The 24206-nt window shown below is 37.8% G+C and overlaps 2 protein-coding genes across 2 annotated transcripts in view; one reads left to right on the top strand and one right to left on the bottom strand.

The window, feature by feature from the left end:
* LOC145765615 (formylglycine-generating enzyme-like) lies at positions 1-9968 on the top strand. The gene is made up of 7 exons (XM_082577449.1): positions 1-98; positions 1841-2120; positions 2864-3112; positions 3320-3487; positions 5877-6060; positions 6398-6457; positions 6964-9968. The coding sequence occupies exons 1-7, from the start codon at positions 44-46 to the stop codon at positions 7087-7089; spliced, it is 1122 nt and encodes a 373-aa protein (XP_082433575.1). The 5' UTR covers positions 1-43; the 3' UTR covers positions 7090-9968.
* The window catches only part of LOC145765614 (NUAK family SNF1-like kinase 1), a 20558-nt gene continuing 6319 nt past the window's right edge, over positions 9968-24206 (bottom strand). The window contains exons 2-7 of the mRNA XM_082577448.1: positions 18253-18373; positions 17352-17503; positions 16956-17021; positions 15797-15916; positions 13761-13893; positions 9968-13308 (exon numbers count right to left, since the gene is read on the bottom strand). Coding sequence (XP_082433574.1) covers positions 12089-13308; positions 13761-13893; positions 15797-15916; positions 16956-17021; positions 17352-17503; positions 18253-18373 — 1812 coding nt within the window. The 3' untranslated portion in view covers positions 9968-12088. The remainder of the gene's footprint in view (positions 13309-13760; positions 13894-15796; positions 15917-16955; positions 17022-17351; positions 17504-18252; positions 18374-24206) is intronic.

A 24206-nucleotide genomic window follows, 5' to 3' on the forward strand; every position in this document is an offset into this window, starting at 1 on the left:
CAACACAAGTAGCAATTGCTGTAAATTAAGATTTGTAAGCAATATGAAGACTTGGTTATTAGTTGTGTTCTTGGCTTTACATGTTGTCAATCTAAAAGGTAATTTTATGTGTTTATAACCAATAGCCTAAATACTATTAATACTCAGGGATATCTAGAGAAAGGGATACAAAGGTTTTTAATACGTCTGACAATAGAAGGGCTTCTGTTTATCGTAAATAATCTCTGTTTACCGTAAAATAACAATTGGCTCCGATAGTAGTTTCTTAACTCTTGTTATGATAACCTGCATTGCGCTATTAGCATCAGGCCTGGATGCTCACTGCATGCTCATGGTTACTTGTTGATTCAACTACCCGTTTATTTGCTTTACATCTGGCCTACTGCAAAGACTTTGTTAAAAAAAACAGCTAACTGGTAACTTTTTAACTGTCTTTCCAAACAAGTATTCTTTAAATATGCTCTATGTAACGTTTACTAATTGTCTTCTGTAGCTGACTGTACCAGCTGCACAGCAAAGCTTTCTGCAATTGTGAAAAGAACTGCATGTTTTACCCGCTACAAACTACCGTACCGCTCTGAACCCTGGTAGTGTCATAGGATTAAGGCAATCGCTGTGAGCCTTCGCATCCCCTTTAGATATCCTTGTTAATACTACAAAAAGTGCTCAATGCCAAGAAAAAAATCCAAGCAAATTACACCAAATATACGGTAGTTATTACTTTCCAAAATATCTACAGCCTGTTGCGGCTGACTTTGGTGACCTTTTGGTCTTTCGTTGCCATCCTTGTTGTGCGAATTAATTATTTGTGTTGATTGTGTTTTTGTATATTTTTTTTTCTTTCTTTTTCGCCAAAAAAATAAAGAATAAAGTGAACTGAACTGTTTCACCCTAAAAGGGGATCATCAGAAGGTCCAGAAAAATATGCAAAAACAATACATTGGTAATACCTGAAAAGATATTACACATTATATAATAACCTTAATTCAATCTGTAAAACCTCAGACAAAAACAAAAAAAAACAGAATTACAAAGGACTACCTCCATCAGATGCCACAAAAGTTTCTATTAAGACATTTAAATAGAGACCAACCAGATTTAAATGTTGCAATTAAATGTACATAGTGGTACATAGAGGTATATGTACATAGAGGTATATATAAAAAATGTAGCATTTCTCTGCAACCGCCACATTGAAAAAAAGTAATGCCACCACCCACCACTGTAGTTGCTACTGCTACTACTGCAACCAAAAGAGTAGCAGCACTATGAAAGTAGCACGCTACTGCCTACCTCTGTGTAAGTGTGTATATCTCACTTTGGGAATCACTGACTTAACAGATTGACCAAGCAGGATTGAACTGAGTTTGATCAAAATAAATTCATTTGTACATGTAACTGGCTAATTTATATATATTAAGCATCATTGTGAGCTTGAATGATCTGATAGAAGGCACTTTTTCCAGATTTTAGTTGAGGAAATTTTAAACGTTTTTGATTGTCAGTTAGGTTAAAAGCGTAGGCACACACCTTTTTCTGGCTGAAACTTCAAACACTGAAAAGTCTTGTAAAGTTTTTTTTTCTTTTCATTCACCAAAATTAAATTTAAACAACCATTAGGCACCCATTTTTTAAAACTTGCAAATATATATTTTGCAGAACAGTTTTGTGCAGCTTGAACATTTTCATTTCTGTTTTATTTGTCAAATATAGAGTGCACATTCTTTTGAATATTAAATTAAATTGTGTGTTATTTATTGAACCTAAACATTTGTATATAAATGGATTACCAAAAGGCTAGATATATAAACAGAGTTTTTTTTAATGTTTATTTTTACAGGTGATGAAGATATAACTTGTGATGGATGTGCTGACTCTGATAGTCTTGAAGCTGTTGTTGAGGATGAAGAAGATTCTCCATCTCAAACTTCATCTCATTTTGCTGATAAAGAATCAAAATCTTTTGCATCTAAAGAGGCTATGCATGAAAAGAAGAAAATAATTGATGAACTCTTGAAGAACGAAAACCGGTTTAATGAAATGAAGGCTATACCAGGTGGAAGTTTTACAATGGGGACAGATGAGATGATCACTAAAGATGGTGAGGTACCTGCTAGAAAGTAAGTTTGTACTCATAAATAAAAAATGCAATTGGTGAAAAATACAATAACTCAGTTTTTATTTTTCAAATCTTATTCATATTGCATAGTTGGGATTTATTTACAAATGTAGATTTCTTTTTTTATGCACTTCTAGTGAAACTGCCGAGTGTTTATTTTAAGATATATATATTATACAGAAAAGAGTTTTAAGCCTTTTGAGGTTGAGGGTTTTTCGTCACTTCTAAACCTTGTTAGATTTCAAAAACATTTTGCACATTCTCTTTTTTGATGATGCATCATGTTTTAAATGATAGTAGAAAAAAAGAAATTGTTTTGAAAAATATGGTCAATTGAAAGCTGAATTGGTTGGTTGAAAATTGTTGATCAAAAGAAAAAAAAACTTGAGCCACCCTAATGTACGGTAGTCGTCACAACTTAAGCTATCACGTGAACAAGCAAGAAAGCATCTTGATATTGTACAAGAAAATTGTGATGAGATAAACTTTGAACTTCTTTGAGAAATATTATCTTACACAATTTTTGTCTGTTTTTAAGTCAGTCACTGAACCCAACATTACCGAAATTAAAAAAACTGTGAAGTCTTGACTGTGAAATCTTGAGACTTCAGCAGGTTCTAGAAATTTGGTTTCACAATTAGCTTGATGATGTGGATATGTCATCTGACACATACATCTTGCTTGCTTCAATCAGCAAAGATGGTGCAATTTGACACAGTAATAAACACATCAGTTGCTCTCCAGGGTTTATTTGGATACATTTTACATGGATGCGTTCGAGGTCAGCAACATTGATTTTGCTCACTTTGTTCATGATACCAACTACGTGACTGAAGCTGAAAAGTTTGGAAACTCGTTTGTTCTTGAGCTGTTGATCAGTCAAAAAGTTCAATCCAAAATAACACAGGCTGTTGCTGGCTCTCCCTGGTGGCTGCCTGTTGACGGTGCTGATTGGCTGCATCCAGAAGGACCCGACTTCAATATAAGTAAAAGGTAGCTACTAAACCCGCACAGTTTATAAATTTATTTTTCATTGTCATTTTCAACTTGGTCACTGTTTGGTGTAAATGCACATTGCTGTTGAGTGTTGGCTGCATTGGATCATATCTTCAAAATCTTAAGCTGCTGCTTCTGTTAAATGTCAATGTTAAAAAAACAAAAATAAATACAAATCTGAAGTATTTTTGTGAAATCAAACAGATTTGATCATCCAGTCTTGCATGTCTCCTGGAATGATGCAACGGAGTATTGCAAATGGGCTGGGAAACGTTTACCAACTGAAGCAGAGTGGGAGAAAGCTGCTCGTGGAGGCTTGGAGAACCGGTTGTTCCCATGGGGTAACAAGGAAATGCCTAAAGGAAAACATATGTGCGTGCTAAACTTTTATGTCCCTAAACGTGTTATTGACGATAATGTAAAAACATCTTTGCTTTTTTTTTAGCTCTAACACATCAGGTTTTTAAGATATTTAAGATTTGATCTATAAAGGGTTGGGTAATGCTGACTGCACCGTTAGTACACAAGTATTGTGAAGCTTTGAAACGAGAATTTGTAGGGTATTTCGAAAACAGCAGACTTCGAAACCAAGCTTATATATAATACTTGATTCATGAATATTACTAAACTTGTAAAATAGTGAAAGGTATTATTTTTAGTGATGCACAAGAGGCAACATTTTGGCCGGAAGTAGGATGTTTCGGCTAGAGCAGGGGTTCCCAACCTTTTTACGATGTCGTACCATTTCGACGCTCTGTACTGCCAAGCGTACCACTTCTTGCAGAACAACTAATTTGGTCGAATCATATTTTATTCAGAAGAATAATATTGGCCTACTAAAACAACACTAAAGCACCACAACTAAATTTAATGAGATTTTTGTTTACTATCCACCAATTGGTCGATGCGCGGTGTAAATTTGCTAACAGCCCATCGAAAGTCATTTCCAGGCGCACCTAGTCGGTTTCGATTTTTTGACTTGATGTTCATCATGACTGAAAATCCCTGCTCGCATTCCCACGTGGAAGGGAAAATCAGTAGCTGTGGAACAACATGGGAAGCTAGCATTGAATATGAAGAGGCCATACTGAGCCAGAAGTTTATTGGTTAACATTCCTTAGTTGTAACTGTTATTGAATATTTCATTCTGATCTATTTTTAGCTTACAACTAGCATTATTCAACGCTATTTGTAGCTTAAAGCTATAAAACAGTAGATGATATCTATCAAGAACAATTATGTGACATAATTAACGCCCAGTGTCTCACAGCGTTGAACGGCTTTTCAAAGCAACCGTGCTCCTTGTTGACAATTGACATGACCTGTATTTTGAAGATCGTAATGATACAAAACAACATGAATAGTTAATTAGTTATGTAACAATAAGAACAGGCTTCGGAAATTTTTTTTTGGAAACAAAGCCAGATAAACACAATATAAAGTTGTGACTTGTGAATCCAGGTTTTTGTGGAAAAAAAACGAAAGCTACCCGCGTACCACCTGAAAAACCTTCGCGTACCAGAGGTTGGGAACTTATGGGCTAGAGAATTGCAACTCCGGCTGGAGCTTTCGGCCTTTGGTATTATCTACTTCAAATCATCGGTGTTCCGAGCGGTTGTGTATACCACTCTCACCAAGCGCTCTTAAAGGAGCTTTATGACAATCTTTTGTTTAAGGTCCTTTGAGACATTCAGGAGTAAACTTTCGGGTAGATTTTAAATTTGATAATATTGTCTATCCACCCGATGTAGAATTGTAATTGTATGATATATATTGAAGACATTTGATGAACTTCCTTGACCCCTATTTTGATCTTACAGTCCCTGCAGCGCCCTACGTTGCTTATACGCAACAAAGATTGTTGAGAAGCCCACGACTATGGGAGAGTAGAATGAACAATAACAAAAAAAAAACTTTTTATTGCCCCTTTATTGCTCAAGGCTGCAAATTTGCAACACATTGTACGGCTTAATTTCTATGTTGTTTGTACTACACTTTTTTAAAAAGAAATTTGACAATTGGCTAATGTTACAGGCAATTTACGTAGCATACTCTTGAAATACTGCAGTACCACAATGATACAAAAATAGATTTATCCAAGGTCATGGGCCTCACCACAGCCACACACAGCTTAAACATACACCTGACCGGAACCGAAGTCGTTCCATCGCTAATTATTTTGAAAATGTAATATTTTAAGAGAAAAATCGAGCACAGATTCGAAATGAGCTCGAAAAAAATACCTAGAAAAGTTTACTTGTATCTCTAATTGAAAAAAAAATGGGAGAAATTTGATCATTGGTGTAATTTTAATCAAGAAAATGAAATATCTTCTGACAGGTGTCTAACTCCAAACAATGTTTGATACGAACGACTCGGTTACATGTCTTGTAAATGTAATACAAACGAATTTATTTTCACACGAGTCAATTTAATCATAAACAGCTAAAAATCGATTTCGATCACCTATCAGCTAGATCGTCTTCACTTGAGCTCATTCGAATAGAATTATTGTAAGATGTGCTAGCTGATCGAAATCGAATTTTGCTGTTTATGTTTGAACTGACTCGTGTAATTTCGTTTGTATTGATGTGATTTTTCATGTTTTTTAAACGTCAATTACGCTGCATTTCATGTTGATAAAATTCCAAGTAAGTGGTCATTACTTTTATACTTGTTCCACAAATTAGAATTTTTGAATGGTTTTGAAGCAAAACTAGACTCGAGGAAGAAGCTAAGAAATATTGTTTTACGTTTGCAGGGTTAATATTTGGCAAGGAAAGTTTCCGAAGGAAAATACTGCTGAGGATGGGTACGTCACCACAGCTCCAGTTCATGCCTTTTTTCCCAATAAATTCGGTCTTCACAACACCGCTGGAAACGTGTGGGAGTGGGTGCAGGACTGGTATTCCATTCATCATACTGCAGAACCAGTAACAAGCCCGGTAATCACATCATCAAGAAATATATAACAAAAACCTTTTCCCCAAGTTGTATATCTTTTTGCAATTCTATGCATGATGCTTGTCGGGTAGACCAACATGGGTTGACAGTAGGCTAGTAATTACTTTTAATAACGTCTTGAGAAGTTGCTATTCAACGGATCTCTAGCATATTAGATTTTATTTTCTCTGAGAAATACATTTTTTTGTACTGGACTCAAGTTCAGCGACTGTTGAACATGACATCTTGTTCTTCTGAACAAAGCAACTGAGTGCTAAGTTTCCCCATAGGTGTTGCTTATCATATATTTTATTAGAGTTATCATTTGTGTTTTTGCAGACTGGTCCCAGTGATGGAAAGGTTAAAGTAAAGAAAGGTGGCTCATACATGTGCCATAAGGTAAGCTGGCTGCAGGAGTCCTGCTACAATGCTTTGCAAACAAGGATTTTTCCACTTTATTTTCTCACGATTTCACTTACTGTTACAGATTGATGTCTGGAAACTACAGTTTCTGTTTTGATTTGTCACCAATTGTTTGATGTTTAAAATTACAGGATGGCAAAACATAAGTGTCTTTCTCTTTGACAGGACTAAAATACGCACTGAGCCTACAACAGCTACATAGTGCATATTACTAAATTGCTTTTTTGATAGTTTTTTTTTTTTGGAGCTGATCTTTTGTCGATCCCAAGTATTTGCCTGGCTAGTCCTGAAACTGTTAGATTCAGTAAATGGGAAGGCGGGAAAGCCTATACTCATGTCTGCCTTTAAGCGTGCAATAAACGTTTTTTCAATACACATACACAACTCCACGGAGCTTGGAAGTGCGGCCTTCTTCACTATATGCACTATGCAGTCTTGACTCATAATGTTTCACATTGCTGAAATGATGCGATTATTTTCAGGACTTTTGCTACAGATATCGCTGCTCTGCGCGCGGTGAAAATTCACCTGACAGTTCTGCTTCAAACCTCGGATTTCGATGCGCAGCGGACACTCTACCAGAAGAAAGGACTCGCTCAGAATTGTAGAAACACACGTAAACAACGCAAAGGTTTGGCCTTGCGTCTGATTGTCCAAGACTGTGATGCCCCGTAGAATTCTAATGCAGAGAAAGGAACTTTGTTTTGTGGGTTTGTTTTTCAAAGAATCGTGGAATTGTTAAAATGTTGTGTTTTAGGAGGATTGAGAATTGTTTTCCAAGAATTACAGTCAGTGTCCAAAGACACTCGTTCGTTTTTCTAAACAATCGTATGACCGTTGCGGTACTAGAAGTTAAAAATACTGGCCTGTTTATTTCGTACGTTTCAACACTTTTTGGTCTTGAAAAAAAAAGTTGTTCGCCGAATAATGTACATTCCTGTGTTTTAATTTTGTGTGATTGTTCAAAACAAGCTTTAATTCGTCAACTCCTGAAAAAAAACTAACTCATGAAGTAGCTATTGGAACGCAAAACCATCTTTTTATTTCAGAGAAGCATTACTGGATGAGTCAAACTCTTTGGGCAGTGTTCATTAGAAATTGTAGCCTATTTTTTTTTCAAATCATAATTTCTACTGGATAAGTAGCATAAGCTCAGGAAATTAACAGAAAATCTGGAAACACCTTTGCATGAACTTGAACATAGCCTACTCTCAAAACCAAGATGGCGTTAATAACTATATAATTACTGCAAGCAAACTCTTTATACGAAATTTGGCGTAAGCGAACTGTCGCAAATCAGAACTTCAATTTGTGCCATATCGTGAACGACATGCATGAACTATCCTATTCTGGTTTTGAAGAAATTTAAACTTGTTCTAAAAAAGTCTGTGTGGGCTTCAAGATATATCAATGTTTTATACACTGGCTTATTCAGGAAAAGTACTTTTTTGCATTTCACTTTGTGAAATATCAGTTGAAATGACTGTTGAAAGCCAACTAGGTTTTGTAAATAAAGGAAGGATAATTTGTGAAGAAATGTTAACAGCAATATTGTAAATAAAAAAAAATGCGACACTGTCTTTCACAAAGTGCAATCCTATTATGTTGCTTTAGTTCAGCGGTTCTTAACCTTTTGCCTTGTTGGCACCACCTTGAAATTGCTATTCAATTCTCGCACCCCCTCCTAGGATTGTCTGAAAAGTAATAGACGCCTACAGTTCGAAATTTTTGTTTTGGTAAAACAACCTTTCTTATGTCATATTTAGGGCAACCAATTTTTTGACCTAAAAACTTGAAATTTTGACTTTATAATTTACAAATTTTGACCTAATTTTGACCAATAGCTTTCTGCGTTTGCAACTTAAACGTGAAATACAAAGCACATTAGAAATCAAACCGTTAGGTAAGGATATCTTCTTTTTCTTATGAAATATGAGAAAAATGTGGAAGACTCAACGACACCACAGCTAACGAACATGTAATGAAAGTCACTCGAAAAACTGCAAAAGATAAATATGGAGTGTCTTTAAATATCCCGAAATTACTGAAAGGGCTCTGCACTATTATACTTCAACATCAAGTAATGTTTCACATTATCGCGTTTGAAGTTCCTGTCTCTCGCCAAAATTTTTCCTAAAATAGAGAAGCTTCTCTCTACTGATACAGAAGTTGCTTGGGAGTTCCTCAACAGGCTATAAAAATGTGGTGAAATATCATCTCGTCCCATTTTCACAATGCACTTGATGTCATTCCTTGAGATTCTTGCTTGAATATATTTTCCAATTTGGCAGCCATCAACACCAAAGTTAAGGGACCTCATTTTCTGGTAAGCTTCTTGAATGGTGTATCGGCTGTCTTCCATCTTCTGAATTAAATCAAACAGTGCACTGTACTGCTCCTCTATTTCTACAAGGTTAGTAGCTAAATTGGGAGCTTTTACAGCATCTTGAGCACGCCGCAGCAAGACACCACCATCATGGAAGCCTTCCACAATATTTCCGACTTGTGTTAAACTTCTTGAATAATAGAAAGCAGCTTTCAACCAAGGGACAATCTAGTTACATTTGGCTGTGGAGGTTGGCCGATGGAAGTAAAACTAGCTCTTCTTGACCTGTTTTTAATGGTCACTGCTTTAACCCTGGCAACCAACTCATCAACAGCAGGGTAGTTGGCTAATATTCAATCGTCAGTAATGGGCGCAACAAGATTATTACCTCAGAAATTGCAACAAATGGATTATTACGTCAGAATAGCAACGGAAATTACAACAAAAAATCAGTACTGTATGTGTGTAGCTTTAATAAAATATCAATAGAGAGAAGAAAAACTATGTTAAAAGAAAATTTTGACCTAACCATGAATTTTGACTTTTTTTTTACTTAATAACTTTGAAACCTCACTTCGTGTCAGCCTGAAATTTAGTTTGTGGACGTTTTATAAACTTTGAACAAAGCAGAAAAATTTTGACTTTATTGACTTTTGGTTGCCCTAGTCATATTATAACAAACCTTGATAATTCAGCATCCCCGCACCACCTAGGCCTCGCACCCCTGGTTAAGAACCCCTGCTTTAGTTAGTACCAAAGTAACGTTTTCAAACGAAGTATGCGTCGTGTTTGTTTGATGCCTTTGAAATATGCAGTGTGTGTTTTGTTTTTATACAAATACAGTACCGTTTTTTTGCCGTCGCAGTAAGTTTGTAGTTTTGAAACCCTTTTATTTTTTGACATGTTGGTGCTCTTTACTGCTGGTGATGGTTATACCAGTTATACCACTCTCTTGACAAGAATATTTGGTTTACAATATTCTTCATTCGCAAAAACCTTGTGCATCACATACGGCTTATAAAGAGAATTGTAAATTAACAAAAACTTTACCTTGATATTGAAAGGTGGCTTATCGCAGAATTTGCGAAAAGACGCATCACCACCTGTATGTGAGCGCCGTGATCCAACAATATCGGCTGTGGTTTAATAAACAAGCTCGATTGCAAAGCCGTGTTTTATTTTTCACTCAAGACTGTAGCACACGATGAAGGGGACTTCGTTACTGAGTTTCTTGAAAGTGAGCAAAGCAAATAAATACGAAGACAACCGAATAATCCGGGCAAGGAAAAAACAAAAGAACACGTTCCCGCCATGATTGGCAGAAGTCATATCAGAGCATAGCAGTGCACGATCGAAAACAGTGTGAATGAAATCAAAACAGTAAAAGACCTTTAGCACTTTCAACGGGTAAAGTTCAATGGGGGAAACGGGTTCAAAATACGAGCGAGGAAAATGAGCTGTTCAAGTGGTAGCCGTACTGATACATCAAATAAACGTAAAGCGATGATTATACCACATGACCTTAAATAACTCATCACACTTTTTGCTCAAGAACTTTAGTTGCAAGTGAATACTATATATATTTAATGATTTGTTAACTTAGTGCAGTTCTGTATATAAATTCATTAACTATCCAAAGGTTGCGTAGTAAGACAGTTCGGTCCGTTGGTGGCACGCCAAGATGTGGCATCTAAATCATTTACACCACAGTAGGGAGAGGTCACAAGTTAACAGCTACGTTTTGCTTTGGTTTCTCAACATTGGTGGGTCCTGGGTGGAAATAACGAAAAATAAAGGTTGCAACATCAGAGTACAGGGTAAAGTGGACGCGGGTTTAACTGTGCCGGGGAGTGCTACGAGTAGAATAAATGGGGTACTTGTGACATGGGTGATTTTAGCCGTTTTTAAAACTTAGGAGCCTAACAATGTTTACCAAAATCAGTATGCAGTTAGACTACGTTAGAAACCAGAGTTATAATTTTTCTGTGTCAAAAATGACTTCATTGTTAAAAGGAGCCACCGGATCGGGAAAAAATCGTTAACCGAAAAGTCGAAGCACACAGAATGTGATATGCCAAAGACCACGTCAAAAAAAAACATAATATTATTATCTTAAGTTTTTTGGATACGGGCAGATTGTCTCGCGACCGTCATCGTAGAGGAAACCTTGTCTAGAAGAAGAACAATAGGCACCGAAAGGGCATTATTTCAAAGTCGGTGACAATAGGAGTAGTTTGGTTAGATATGAGGTGCCACGTTCGCTTACACGTCGTTACCTCAATTGTTTTGGTGGCTGCTAATACAGGACATATGACCACATGACTTCGTCACTTCAACGGGTTTAACATATTTTATTACACAAAGAAATATGGCATGATTAAAATAAACCCAAACGTTTTCGACAAGTACTTGTATTCTCATCAGGAATTAATAAAATGAAAATCATAAAATAAATCTTCTCATTTTACGTATATTGCAGATTGAAAGCAATTCTTGATGAGGACACAAGAACGTGTCGAAAACATTTGAGCTTGTTTTAATTATGTTAGGTCTCTGCGTAATAAAACATGTTAAACCAGTTGAGGTTACTTTGTTTTGTCTGTCTATGATTCAACACAGCCAACTCTCTACCAAAGCTTAAGAATTCATGAGAGGTTTGCAATGTACCCAGATAGCAAATCAGTCCATATCACGTCTACAGAAGTTAAATCAATTTTTAAAAGCTTTAATGTGCTTGCTGGAAATACGCTTCCGTGCTTTGTGGAAGTAGCACACTGACAATACTGGCTACCAAAAACCCATTAGGACAAATGTTACATCTCCGGAGAAGCGTTCAATATTCACCAGCACAAGAGCCTTCCAAGTTGGCAAAGTCCGCCCTTGACAACATTGAAACGATGAAGAAAGACAACCTTTGCTAACTGGGTCAGGAATAAGTGGTAGTTCAGTACAAGAATTTTTCTAAACCATCGTTTTCTGCCACTGGACGATATACGCGTCGATAAACAAATGAACTCTATCGTGATTAGTGTTGCATACTAAAAATAATTTTCTATAGGCTAGAGAAAAAGTTACAAAATTCAAACATCACAAATTTGCATCACTTAATAACTTTTGCTCAGCCGAGTATCACAAACAGCCAAATCTGTCATTTTTTTGAATCAATGTAAAAATGACGGATTTTGCAGTCTGGGTGTATGAACAGCCGTTGTCTGGCACGATGCGCAGTTCCACAAAAAATAATAATAACGCAGTAAGCACGAAAAAAAACTAATGACGTTTTACACTTCAGCAGATTTTAGGCTAGCGCAAATATCGAGTACAGCTTTTTTGTAAGCAAGGTCCATGTCTACATTTAATTGATTCATTACTTGGGACAGTTGGGTTGGCGTGTCGTGGGATCTGGTGTGATTTGGAACATTGTTAGGATTAAGTCGTTTTCGTCTCCCTGAAGGGGCCAAGATTCTTTGTAAATCACGGACTAATTTTTCACTTTTAGGAGTCAAAGATCCAGAGGGGTGTTCTTCCAAAGAGGTGGGATCAACAGGGGGCAGCGTGTCTGGGACAAGATGCAACGAAAGGGGGCGCTGGGTTGATAAGCAGTTAATAGGTTGGTTAACAACGGGTTGGGTAACAAGAGGATGGGTGCTGCCGTTGGGCTTCAGCAGGCAACCCTCAAACGTGCACAGGTCAAAGGAATCGGTGGACAGGATACTGGAGTCACTGCATGTGCTGACAGGACGGGTCCGTCCCTCTGTGCTGGAACAATCATCACTGCCGACGCTGGTCAACCGCTCGTTACGACTGGTAGGGATCAGGTAGCAGTTTCTGGGGATGTTCACTGGGGTGGACGATTGATGGAGAAGTGGATAATATTGCTGACCACAGTAATAAGGCACTGCGCCAGGTGGGGCTAAAAATCCATTCACTTGGGTATTGGGGGTGATGTTGGGGTGTAGAGTTGGGTCAGATGAATTGGCTTTTTCGTATATTGGGGCCACTTGCTCTGGGGAAGAATAGTAACCACTTTCACGGTCATATCGCGATTTGAAAACTCTCCGCTTTTCTGAGCCGCTTTGGGGTGTCCCCTCAACATTTAAACTGCTGTTGGTATTAGGCCCGCAAACCGCGGCCAGTTTTCCTTCAAGGATTTTCTCCATATCGTCGGGTATGGCTGGTAGTGGTTGGGCAGGGGGTGCTTGCACAGTGACAGGGTCGTTATGCTTCAATGTTTCCCTTGATTGATTGATCTGGTGACTTCGTTCTTTTACTGAGGTTCTTAAACTTGAATTCAAATGATCGACAGCGTTCGAATCATCACTTTCTTGCTTTTCTGTTTTAAGATACTGGCGATAACTTACAGCTTCTTGTGTGCATGAAGGTTTCACTTGAACGGGGGCTTCAGCAGACCCACGGACCCAATCATGAGCAGCAATATCATCTATCGTGGCCCTGTGTCTAGGGTCGACAGTAAGCATCCAGCATATCAGTTCGTGGGCTTCTGCAACACAAAGTAACAGGCTTAAGTTCCGACCATGCATGAATTGCCTTCCAGTCAAATGAAAACCAAGACCGTCAAACCGCTAACAGCAATTAACTCTCCAAAAAAAATGTGTAGTTACACCATATTGTATATCTTTGAAGCTCATAAAATTGTGTCCCGTTTTCTTACATGACAACTGATCGGTTACAGCTGCAAACGCAGTCGAATGATAATAATTAGTATTATTACAATGATAATTAATATATACTAATACATTTATAGCTTGTAATATTAATCATAACTATAATAATGATTGCTAAGTGTCAAACCACGTTAACTTTAAGTGATTACGTAGTTTTGTTGCCACGAGGCCAAGGCGCTTGTAATTTAATGTTCAGTACAAGAGACATTCATTTGCATGTTGAACCTCATCTTGCCACACAATGTAGCAACACAAACCCTCTGCTCACCAGACAACACTGGCGGTTTTATAACAATTCCACTTGTAATTTGCTTCGTCAAAATTTGGTAGTTTCTTCCATCAAAAGGCATGGTGCCGTACACAAGCGCGTACAATAGCACTCCTAGTGACCAACTGTCCACCTGGAAAGCAAAACAAACAGAATTAGTGGTTGATGGATTACGTGCACTGGGAAATCATACAATACTCACGTTAGTTATAATCTTTAGAAAGAAAAAGTGCTACCAGTAAGAGACTATTAAGAACTTGTATCTTGTTCCTAAAAACTGCACCGCGCATAAATAGTGCTATGAACAATCAAAATAAGTGCTTCAGTGGTGAGGTGATTGGATTGGAATCTAATTTTATACAAAGAAGGACCATTGTCAGCTCGCAAGACTGTCAAGTGGGCTTTTCTGTTCACTGCATAACTTCAGATCGTTTTTACACTGGATTAACGTCGATAAATGATAAACTGAAGCAAAACGACTTAGGCATTTTCTAACAAAGTGTGTTTATATTTATTCTGCAAACAGTCTCTGCTTTGAATTCTAGCAAATCCAGTATCACGTCAGACTCATTGTTTCAGGTGGACTAGGTTTGGCTGTAGGTGGACTAAATTTGTCGAAGCTGTGCATTTTACAACACGCTTATGGCCTACAGTGCAGTGTAGAAGTCAGATTTTAAAAACAACATACCTACAGTCCTACATTAACGAGCTAGTAAAATTAGTCCATATTTGGTTCAGACCTTGAACCTCACCTTAACGTCTGAATCAATGCAAAAAGGGTCAATTTCACTCGCTGGTGGCTTTTTTAGTTTTAAGATTTGACTTTGGCAAAAAGAAACAGCAATACTTTCACGCGCCTTATACTGTACATCAGGAAACATTAATTTTGTTCGCAACAACAGACGACTGCACTTTTAGCAAATATGATATCACGTTGCCGCCAAGACGTTGTCATCGTCATAAAATCGCGAGTTCTAAACACCGCTCACGAAACAAAACGTTAAATGACCTTGAAAATAAAAAAATAAAACCGTTTCATGACACGCCACATTGCATCAGCCGCTACCAGTGAGCGTTCCCTAAAAGTCTGACAATGCTCTTTTGAGCACAAACAAATGGTGAACTTTACCGAACTGTAGATTATTTTTTGACAGCGAAAACAATTACATATGCTTGGAACAACATGCATTATTAGTCAAAGTGACCTCCCGACATTTGTGCAACAAACGCTTGAGCAGCCGTACAGCGAATGACATCATCAATTTTACGACTTCCCTTTTTCACAGCTCTGTTAAAAGCACACAAATGAAATGCATGAAGCGCCATGGTGCTTTTTACGCAATCAGCGACATCTTTATGTTGATTTTACATTGCGAAATGAAGAAACAAGGTTTAGATTACGGGCTGAATCGAGTTACGAAATAACAGATATTTGCAAAGTGTTGCTTGGTCTAATGAAATATTCAAACGGATCTTAGGAGAAATTAGCTCCGAATGAAAATACCAAATAAGGCAGTCGTGTTGAAATAGACTGTTTTCGCGAGCTTGAGCCAGTCCTTGTTTTGATTCAACAAATAGTAGTTGTTTTCTCAAAACAAGGTATTGACCACAACGAAACATATAGATTAATAAACTGATGACTGTAATACCAAAACAATTAGGACGACGCTTTTTCAAAGCGAAAACATGAGACTCAATTTGTCATCAGACGTAACCAAGTCAGAACAGTTTTGCTTCCTTACATTGCTTGAAAGTCTGGAAGTCAGTCACCAAGCTTGGGTCATAATGTTTATCATTCGTCAACTTCTTTCGATAGTTCAGCATGAAAAAAATATCTTGGCTGAAAATATATCGACAAAACGACAAAACATTTGAGCCCATCCACCTTGTGGTAACAACATATGTCGATAAATAACGTCGCTTGTCGTCAGAAAAAAAACAAAAAACATCAAGTCCTCTTATGTTACGAGGGCATTACTAAAAGAAGAACAGATCACTCAAGTAAAATTACAGTGAACACTGAACAGCAATACTACCTCAGGTCCCTTGTATTTGATTCCACACACAATCTCGGGGGAGGCATACAAGGGGCTCCCGCAAAACGTTTCTAACAAGCTGTCTGCCTTGAACGAATTGGCGAGTCCAAAATCGGCGATCTGAAATAAATAGATTCGTTAATTATCATTCCAGTTCTTTAGACCTCTTCAAAAGCAAAAGAGACTTAAAACAGCACAGATTTTTCTCACAGAACTGAAAGCAGGCATGGCAAAAGATCAAACGAGAACACTTCATAACTGAAGCTCAGTTCAACAATCAGAATGATAGCGTTTATGCTTCAGCTGATATTAAAGATTCTGTGAGAACAGTTTGCCGCCGTCAAAAACCGTCTTCTGTCATGGTGTGGGCAGCCATCTCCAAAACTGGGAAGTCTCCTCTGATTTTCGTGGAACAAGGGATTAAAATCATAAACACTAGAAAAATCAGCCTTTCACATTCCAGCAAGATGGTGCACCATCCCACACGTCAAGAAAGACTCAGGACTGGTGTTCACGTCAACTTCCAATATTCTGGAGCAAGGAAATGTGGCCTCCCTCATCGCCTGATTTGAATCCCATGGACTTTTGTGTGTGGTCGTTATTGAAGGCAAAGGCCTGTTCCTTGCTCACCTAAATGTTGGTGCTTTGAGTGTTTATAGGTCAAAATACCCCAGGATGAGTTGTGTGCCTCATGTTGAAAACTTCCGACAAAGAATTGAGAGTTATCCAAGTGAAGGGCTGCCACATTGAAAATAAATAAATAAATCTACTTCTAGTATTATAAGCTCTCATTGTGATACCTTTTTGATGAAATTTTATTTATTTTCTATTAATAAATCGTTTATAAGTTGGTCCAAGGACTTTCTGTTCACCCTGTAAAAATAGCTCACATCACGTGGTGTTATATAGTCACGGTTTGATCACGTGAAACAATTTTTGCGTCGTATCCTTTCCGGTGGTGCCATGATGACGTCACTACGCTTGAAAGTGATCGTAATTTAGCAAGAATTTTACTAAACAAAGTTCTGACGTAATTTCGAACGCAGAAAAAAATTGCGTTTTGCAACAAAAGTCCCTTGGACAATGTTCCGTGCGAAAACTTAATAGGCCAGCTGGTTAATAACGCGCAATTAGCAAAAAAATATATAACAGTCGTCACCTTAATCCTGTTGTCTTGGTCTAATAAGATGTTTTCTAATTTTAGATCTCGATGTACGATTCCATGCTGTAAAAAAACAAGTTTTCTTGAGATGATATTGCCCAACACATGCTCTGGTGCATGACAGCAGTTAGCTTTCGGTCCCTACAATTGAAAGCGCTTCATTTGCGTTTTAACAACGCACTTCACAAGAAGAAAATATCATGCTGCACATTTGGTCGTTCATACCGTTCTTCCTTCTTCAGTCGTATCATTACAGTTAATAGCATGGTAAGGCTTACACAAAGGGATATCCATCTGGCAAAACTAGCTCTTTTTCACATTGATTCAATGTCTTCGGGCGTTGAAACATTGTAAAAGGAATTGACATTTCTAGGTGCGATATACAAAACTTACTTTGTGACAGTAGCGAACAGCGGAAACAATTTGACGAAAAAATGATTTCGCCTCGTCATTTGAAATGCCACGTTTCGCGGTTAGGTAGTCGTATAGTTCACCTCCAGAGGCAAACTCCATGACAATCACAATCTTGTCTTCATTTTCAAACACTGCAAGAAAACAATTTGTTTCCAAATGTTTGCTTCACTTCAGAGAGTTAAATATCATGAAAATGATTCTTTTTTTTCTCCCTTCAATTAAGCACTTTTCAGCTATTTTTGTCATTTTGTTTAATTTTGTCTGTTTTATTTGTTTCTTGTTTTTTTTTTATTATATTCAATATAACAACACACTAATAAACTAGGAAGGGGGGCAAAAGCTCGTCAGGTTTAAAAACAAATGTTCCAAAAAAATTTTCAACAAGAAAATGAGAATAGTATTAAGATAGTCTGAGACGCTCAAGAGTCGTCTTCCTAAATTCGAAGATTGGCACGTCATCTTTTAACGTAACAAATCACCCTGCTGGTTTCGTTTAACGTAATGGCCGTAGCCCCACACAGCAAAATCCGTGATTTTTACGGTGATTCAACGTCGGCAGATAATTATCAATGTAAAAATGACAGATTTTAAATTATCTGCAGACGTTGAATCAATATAAAAATAACGAATTTTGCTGTTTGGGGCCTAGCTAATAAAAAAACAACAACCAAAGAAACGGAACAACATAATCTAAAGTTGTTTTGTGATCGGCTATTCCTAACATGTTTCAGTGAAGGAAGATTATCGCAATTACGTATTAGTGTTATTTTCATTTATAAATAGTACGAAAGTAGAACGATTTTGAAGAAGTTTTAATGTCTATTCTTGCTGCTATGGCTATTTGTCAATGGGAAATTCCCATAGCCAATTGAACACCGACCTTCGTATATTTGTATAATGTGCAAGTGTTGGATGGATGACATGATTTCGATCTCTCTTCTGATGTGCTTCATGTCGGCTGAATCCTTTATCTTTTCCTTTTTAATCGCTTTCACTGCCACCTGCGCAACCAAAAAACAACATAAGCTGTCAATCAAAACAACAGGTTTGTGCTGTGAAAGAGTTAGGTGGGCACTGAAACAGCGGGGGTCGGTTCAACCACCAGCGAGAGCATGTCGTTGAGTCTTGGCACGACGATTGATGACATGTTTAAGGATAAACACGAATTGGCTTCATTGCTCCCCGCCACTTGAATTGAAATCTTCATTGCCAGACATATGCTTGGACAAGGATCGAAGTTACTTTGGGAATTGAAGAACCACGCCTTTCGATAAGAATCATGTAAAACTAGTTTAGCAAATACATTTACAACTAATGCCGAAATAGCAACAAGCTGCTATATAGACGTCGCCTAATGCAGACAACGGAAAATCCAGTCCGATAGCCGCCAAACGTTGCCAGGCGTCTGAACTCAGACCGGATATGACGTTACTTCGACGCAAGCAAACATCGTAAACAACTTTCCAAACTTCAACCGAAGCGGACTGACTGGGACTACCCCCTTAACAAATAGCGTCAAACTTAATTGCTTCAACTTCACTTTCTGACGTCAATTAAAGTTTTTACCAGTTTACTGAATGTCCGTGATGTAGTTTTTGAATATATGACATTATTTATTTTTAATTATATGCATCAAGTTTCAAGTTTTATTTTACCGCTAACTGAAAATGCATCATGTATCACACTGATGGAAGCGAATACACCCTTTACTGCGTTAAAGTGCAAAAGAAATTTATTGTTTGAATATATTCTTCACATGACCACTGTTAATAAAAAAGTCACTGACGTTAATAAATAACCATCCTATCCTGACCATAAAATTAGCTTTTGAACTTGCGCAAGCAAAAACAAATATCATTATCTTCTCCCAAGTAAGGCACAGGCAATTCATGTCTTGACTAATAATTGAGCCGGTTTGTGGACATCTAATTAAATGCAGTAGCAGGAAATGTTGACTCTTACGACACCACGCGCATCCGCGAATGCAGCTCATGGACAAGATTAGAGATGTACCGATATATCGGTATCGGCATCGGTATCGGTGATATCGGCCAGTTTTTGAGTATCGGTATCGGCATCGGTATCGGCAAAATTTGGCCGATACTGTGGCCGATACTAAACATGTAAAAAAAGGCGTTTGCTGCGGATTTTCTGCAGAAGCAAAGATATAGATTTTTCAAAGTAGTAACTAACGTCACATTGATGTAGAAAAATAACAACCTGTTCAAATTTTTGATACCTTACACTCCCATGACTTCATGCGCGCACCTTTTGGCATTGTTTGCTTACAGTGATTCTTTCACTCAAACAAAACGTTTTGTTTCAGCAGTTTTGCGTTGTCTGATTCTTAAGTTGTGAAGGAGACTCAATTTCTTCAATATTTATCATTTGTGTTTCTTTTTTACTCTCAGCAGAGGATAAAACCAGGCCAATACTACCCAGGTTGCAGAAATGTATAATTTTGCATCGTTTTTGCGTTGCTGGGCGTTTGAGGGAGCCATGTGGCTTGGTTGTTTTTGGTGGGCTGGTTCTGTCAGTTTGTGATTTGGTTTCCACCTTTTGTTGTGGTGGACTCGCCGGGCTTGGGCAATGTCATGGCGGAGTGGGTGGGCTCGGGGTGGGGGCGGTGGGACTACGGGTCCTCGCTGGGCTGATCAATAAATGGTCTTGTTGCGCCTGGGCTGTCGGCGCGGGGCTGAGCACTCACTGGTGCAGCGAGCTGTTGCGGTTCGCTGGCCACAACAGTGTGGCTTCCATGCTAGCCATTTACACTATCCAATCAACTATATGTTTCTCAGCAGCCGTTTTGTAGCAAGAATTGACATCGACAAGAATTGAAGTGGCTGGTGTGGAAGCTGCACCATTGTGATTGGCGAGTCGCTGTGCTGGTGAGTGCTCGGCCTTGTGCTGGTGGCCGGGGGGAGCGCTCCTTTCTTTGCGGTGGGGTTGTCGTCTTAGGCGCAGTGGGACCATTTTGATTGGTTTGGTGGGGATTCGTGGTCCCATTGCTTTCATTTTGAGCCTGCTTATTCTGCCATGACATTGTTTGGGCTTGGTGGGTTTGTTGCGGCGAGGGGTGGAAGTTAGATCGTGGACTGGTGGTGCCAGCTTACTGGGGGCAGCCAGGTTGCATGGGTTTTTTGGACGTTTGGCAGCGTGGGGGCGATGCAGAGTTGTACATTTTTGCTGCCTGGGTGGTCTTGGCCTGGCAAAAGCTTTTCAACCAAACGACAAGCGCCCTTAGGTTGCACATTACTTGTCGAATAATTTTTGTACGACTACACAAATCACTTGGTTTACATTTTACATCTTATCAATTATGATAGCCTATTTGGAGAGTTTGTGCAAACACTTTATTAATTTTCAAGAAACCCCAATTATGATGTCATGTTTCTTCCCTTATACCCCAGTCCTCAATTACGGTGGCCTTTCATTACAAAAACCTACTAGTATGACACAACAATGCGGTTGAGATTGGATTCTTGAATCTTTAATAAATTATGCCAATTGAAAGCTTTTTTTAATAGTTTTACGCAAATAAGGTAAAACTTAGCATTTGATATAATTCCTTGCAAATACCAAAATTGCTTCTTTTTGTAACACCAAAGTATCGGCCAAAATATCGGTATCAGTATCGGTATCGGCCTAAAAAAGTGATATCGGTATCGGGATCGGTATCGGCCAAAATATTGGTATCGGTACATCTCTAGACAAGATTGTGCTGAAACTAAAAATACTTAAACAAATTTGACGTTATTGCGATGATTCAATGCAGTGGGGCTACAACACAAGCCCAGTTGCATGTATCTGTAGCACCAAGCCCCAAACAGTGGACCATTTTCTTGTGTGCCCTCAAGGTTACCAGCCAGTGCAGCAAGTGGGACCTGTCAATATACAACTCCAGAATGGAATGTGTCTATCTGCGGAATGGCCCGTTTCGGTGAGTCCGATCCCTTAACGGGGGATTTTTTCAATTTTTTTTTTAAATTATCGGGTACCGTAGCCTAATTATCATTGCCGTTTTAGGGTTAGGGGTTTGGGGTTAGGGGTTAGAGGTTAGGAACTCACCGAATCGGACTCACCGAATAGTAGCAGACCGGTCGATCTGTGGTGTATCAACGGAACCAAATTTAGAAGACTCCATAAAAGAATAATACAAATACAAGAATTCACTGCACTTGCAAGACACGTACGCTTATATGACTAAACAATGTCTGGCATCATGGATACTGAGAAATAATGCAAAAATTGTTTTATGTCCAAAATTAAAACCTTCGCTTTGCAATTGACGTATTAATAAACTTAACCCCACAAAAACGTTAATCATTACGTGGCGCAATGCGTTTCGTAGATTTATTACTGCCAGCACTCACCCGGATACATTTTTTGACTTTAAAAAATAAAGAAAATAAAAAATAAAAGAAAGGTTTATTTTCACTTCATCGCGTACGATGACGTGATAGCGTTGTGCGATGTAAACTTACTTTCCAGTTTATTTCACTTGATAAAGCTTTGGTAGAGAGTTTGCTTTGTTGAACCATAGAGAAATAAAACATAGTAACTTTAGCGGGTTTAGCATACTTTATTTCACACAAAATATAACATAATTAAATAAAATAAACTCAAACGTTTTAACGTTTGAGTTTATTTTATTTAATTATGTTATATTTTGTGTGAAATAAAGTATGCTAAACCCTTATTTCACTTGATCTACAAAACAACAAAAATCAAGCTAAAATACAAAGCGATCGGTTTTGCAAATCCAGTACAAATTTGAGCACACTGCACACATATCCCACAGAACTAAACAAACACAACTGACATGTGCCAACCTTCACCCAAGTACATGCCTTTTCTAAGCGGTACCAGAAACGAAAGCAAACACGTTACGGTGCGTCTTTTTTATATCAAACGACGTTAATAAAAAGCTCAAAAAGTTGAGGTAAAAGAAGCCACATTGAGTTTGCCACGCCCACAACTTGCACAAGTTATTTCCCCACTTTTTTATCATGGTTGGACATTAGATTTATGCGAAAATAATTAATAATAATTTTGCAAAACCTGTCAATCATAATCCGGGAAAAAGAAAGTTAACTGGTGCATCACAGCACTACAACACATGACAACGTTGCCTTGCTCTGTGCGATATCTCCGATTTTTGGAAGAGATTACTTTTGCTTATGAGTTCCGTTTACACACGCAGCTTTAACTTAACTTAACTCATGAAAAAGCCAAATTTAAACTTGCAAGGTAAGAATGTACGATATCGAGTACGTGAAGACAAAAAGAGGTTAAATATTCCTCAGTAGCGGTCAAACTAAACCATATGAACAAACGCAAACACAACAACGGCATTGTGAAATAGTTACATTCAAGTGAAATCCTTTGGTAGGTTGAGATACAAAAACAACACAACTTAAAACTTAGAATTTACATCTATTCAAAAAGGTTAAAATCTCGTTCACATACGTACTACTACTATTCACCGGAAAGAACCAAAGCAAAACAGCAGCACTCCACAAACAAAGGCACGGATTAGTGTTAGCATTCATAAGCCGGTCTATTCATGTAAAAATGTTTTCAGGTGCTTTCAAATAAAAACGGTTCTAAACAAAATTGTATATAACTGAGTTTTTAGTTACAATTTCACCTGTTTTCAAAAACACGTCTAGTCAAATTACATACCGGTACTTCACTTTGAGCACAGAATTCTACCCGGCATTTCAAGCTGGATAAGAGCAAGAAATTTCCTTTATAAAACCATACGTTGTTAATGCACATGACAGATCACTTCACCGCAATTAGAACCGTATAGTAACCAGGATCACCGCTCAAACCAAACCCGCTCCATTGAATGTAAATGGATTAATTGCTTTGGCACAAACGGTGGACCAAACACAATGGATGGCACAACTCATAGTCATGAAATTATTCATCAGCCATGCAAGGCGAATTACCGCTTTGGAGTCATTCCTTCTGCACAATACCATGCTTCAGCATAGGGATTACACGCTGTTCAGGTAAAACGTCTTGTTAAATCATTTTATCTCACCAAAACTTGAGTGCAAATCGTTTCAATCAAAATGCCTTAGGGGCTAGGGCGATAACACCCACTCAAATCTAGGACATTGTAAAGTAGAATCCTTATTCCTCATTAATAAAAGTGGAAATTTTTGATTCAAAAAGTGAGAAAAAAGCAAAAATTTTCTATAAAAAACGTCATGTAAGTTTTTACACTTTACCAGGTCTTCAATATTGTTGCAGTTTTTTTTTACAAGCATTGAATATTAATTGAAAAAAATTTGCAATGAATCAAACAAATGCAATATTTCGTTAGCACATGCCACGAATAGACAGGAACGACAGATGAATCATTCCACAACAAATGACAAAGTGGTTAATTATCACATCAAATGTTATCACAGCAAAAATCATGTAATTTAACCAAAAATCAATACAGTTCACCAGTTAAGTTAAATACCAAATAGCTTGATTGCTTTTTTTGAAAATGTTATATATTTTTTGACATCTGCTCAATGTAGAACAGCTGATTGAGCATTTAGTAAAGTAAAAAGGCATAAACTTTTCAACAACGAACTAAAGGGACATATTTTAAGGCAGTTTTGTGGTCAAGTACAAATGAAACGCGCCAAACAGAACCATTTGAACAGGCAGATGGAGAAAATATCCATTGTGACCCAACCATACAAAAAAAGTTTAGTATCTGAGGCACAATTGAAAAAATATATGTTTTTCCTATTTAGCGCTTAAGCATCACGTGGATGGCTAAAAAGGTTACGACTTTAAGAAAATGTTGATGTAACGATGTAACTG

Source organism: Aplidium turbinatum, chromosome 2 (genome assembly GCF_918807975.1).
Source record: "Aplidium turbinatum chromosome 2, kaAplTurb1.1, whole genome shotgun sequence".
Classification (NCBI taxonomy): Eukaryota; Metazoa; Chordata; class Ascidiacea; order Aplousobranchia; family Polyclinidae; genus Aplidium; species Aplidium turbinatum.

What these genes read in the sequence shown, in the direction of transcription:
- LOC145765615 (XM_082577449.1), top strand. Translation starts at nt 44, where the DNA reads ATGAAGACTTGGTTATTAGTTGTGTTCTTGGCTTTACATGTTGTCAAT. An exon ending in GGTGAGGTACCTGCTAGAAA is followed by an intron (nt 2,121 to 2,863) that starts GTAAGTTTGTAC and finishes GTTGCTCTCCAG; the next exon opens with GGTTTATTTGGATACATTTT. An exon ending in GCTCATACATGTGCCATAAG is followed by an intron (nt 6,458 to 6,963) that starts GTAAGCTGGCTG and finishes GATTATTTTCAG; the next exon opens with GACTTTTGCTACAGATATCG.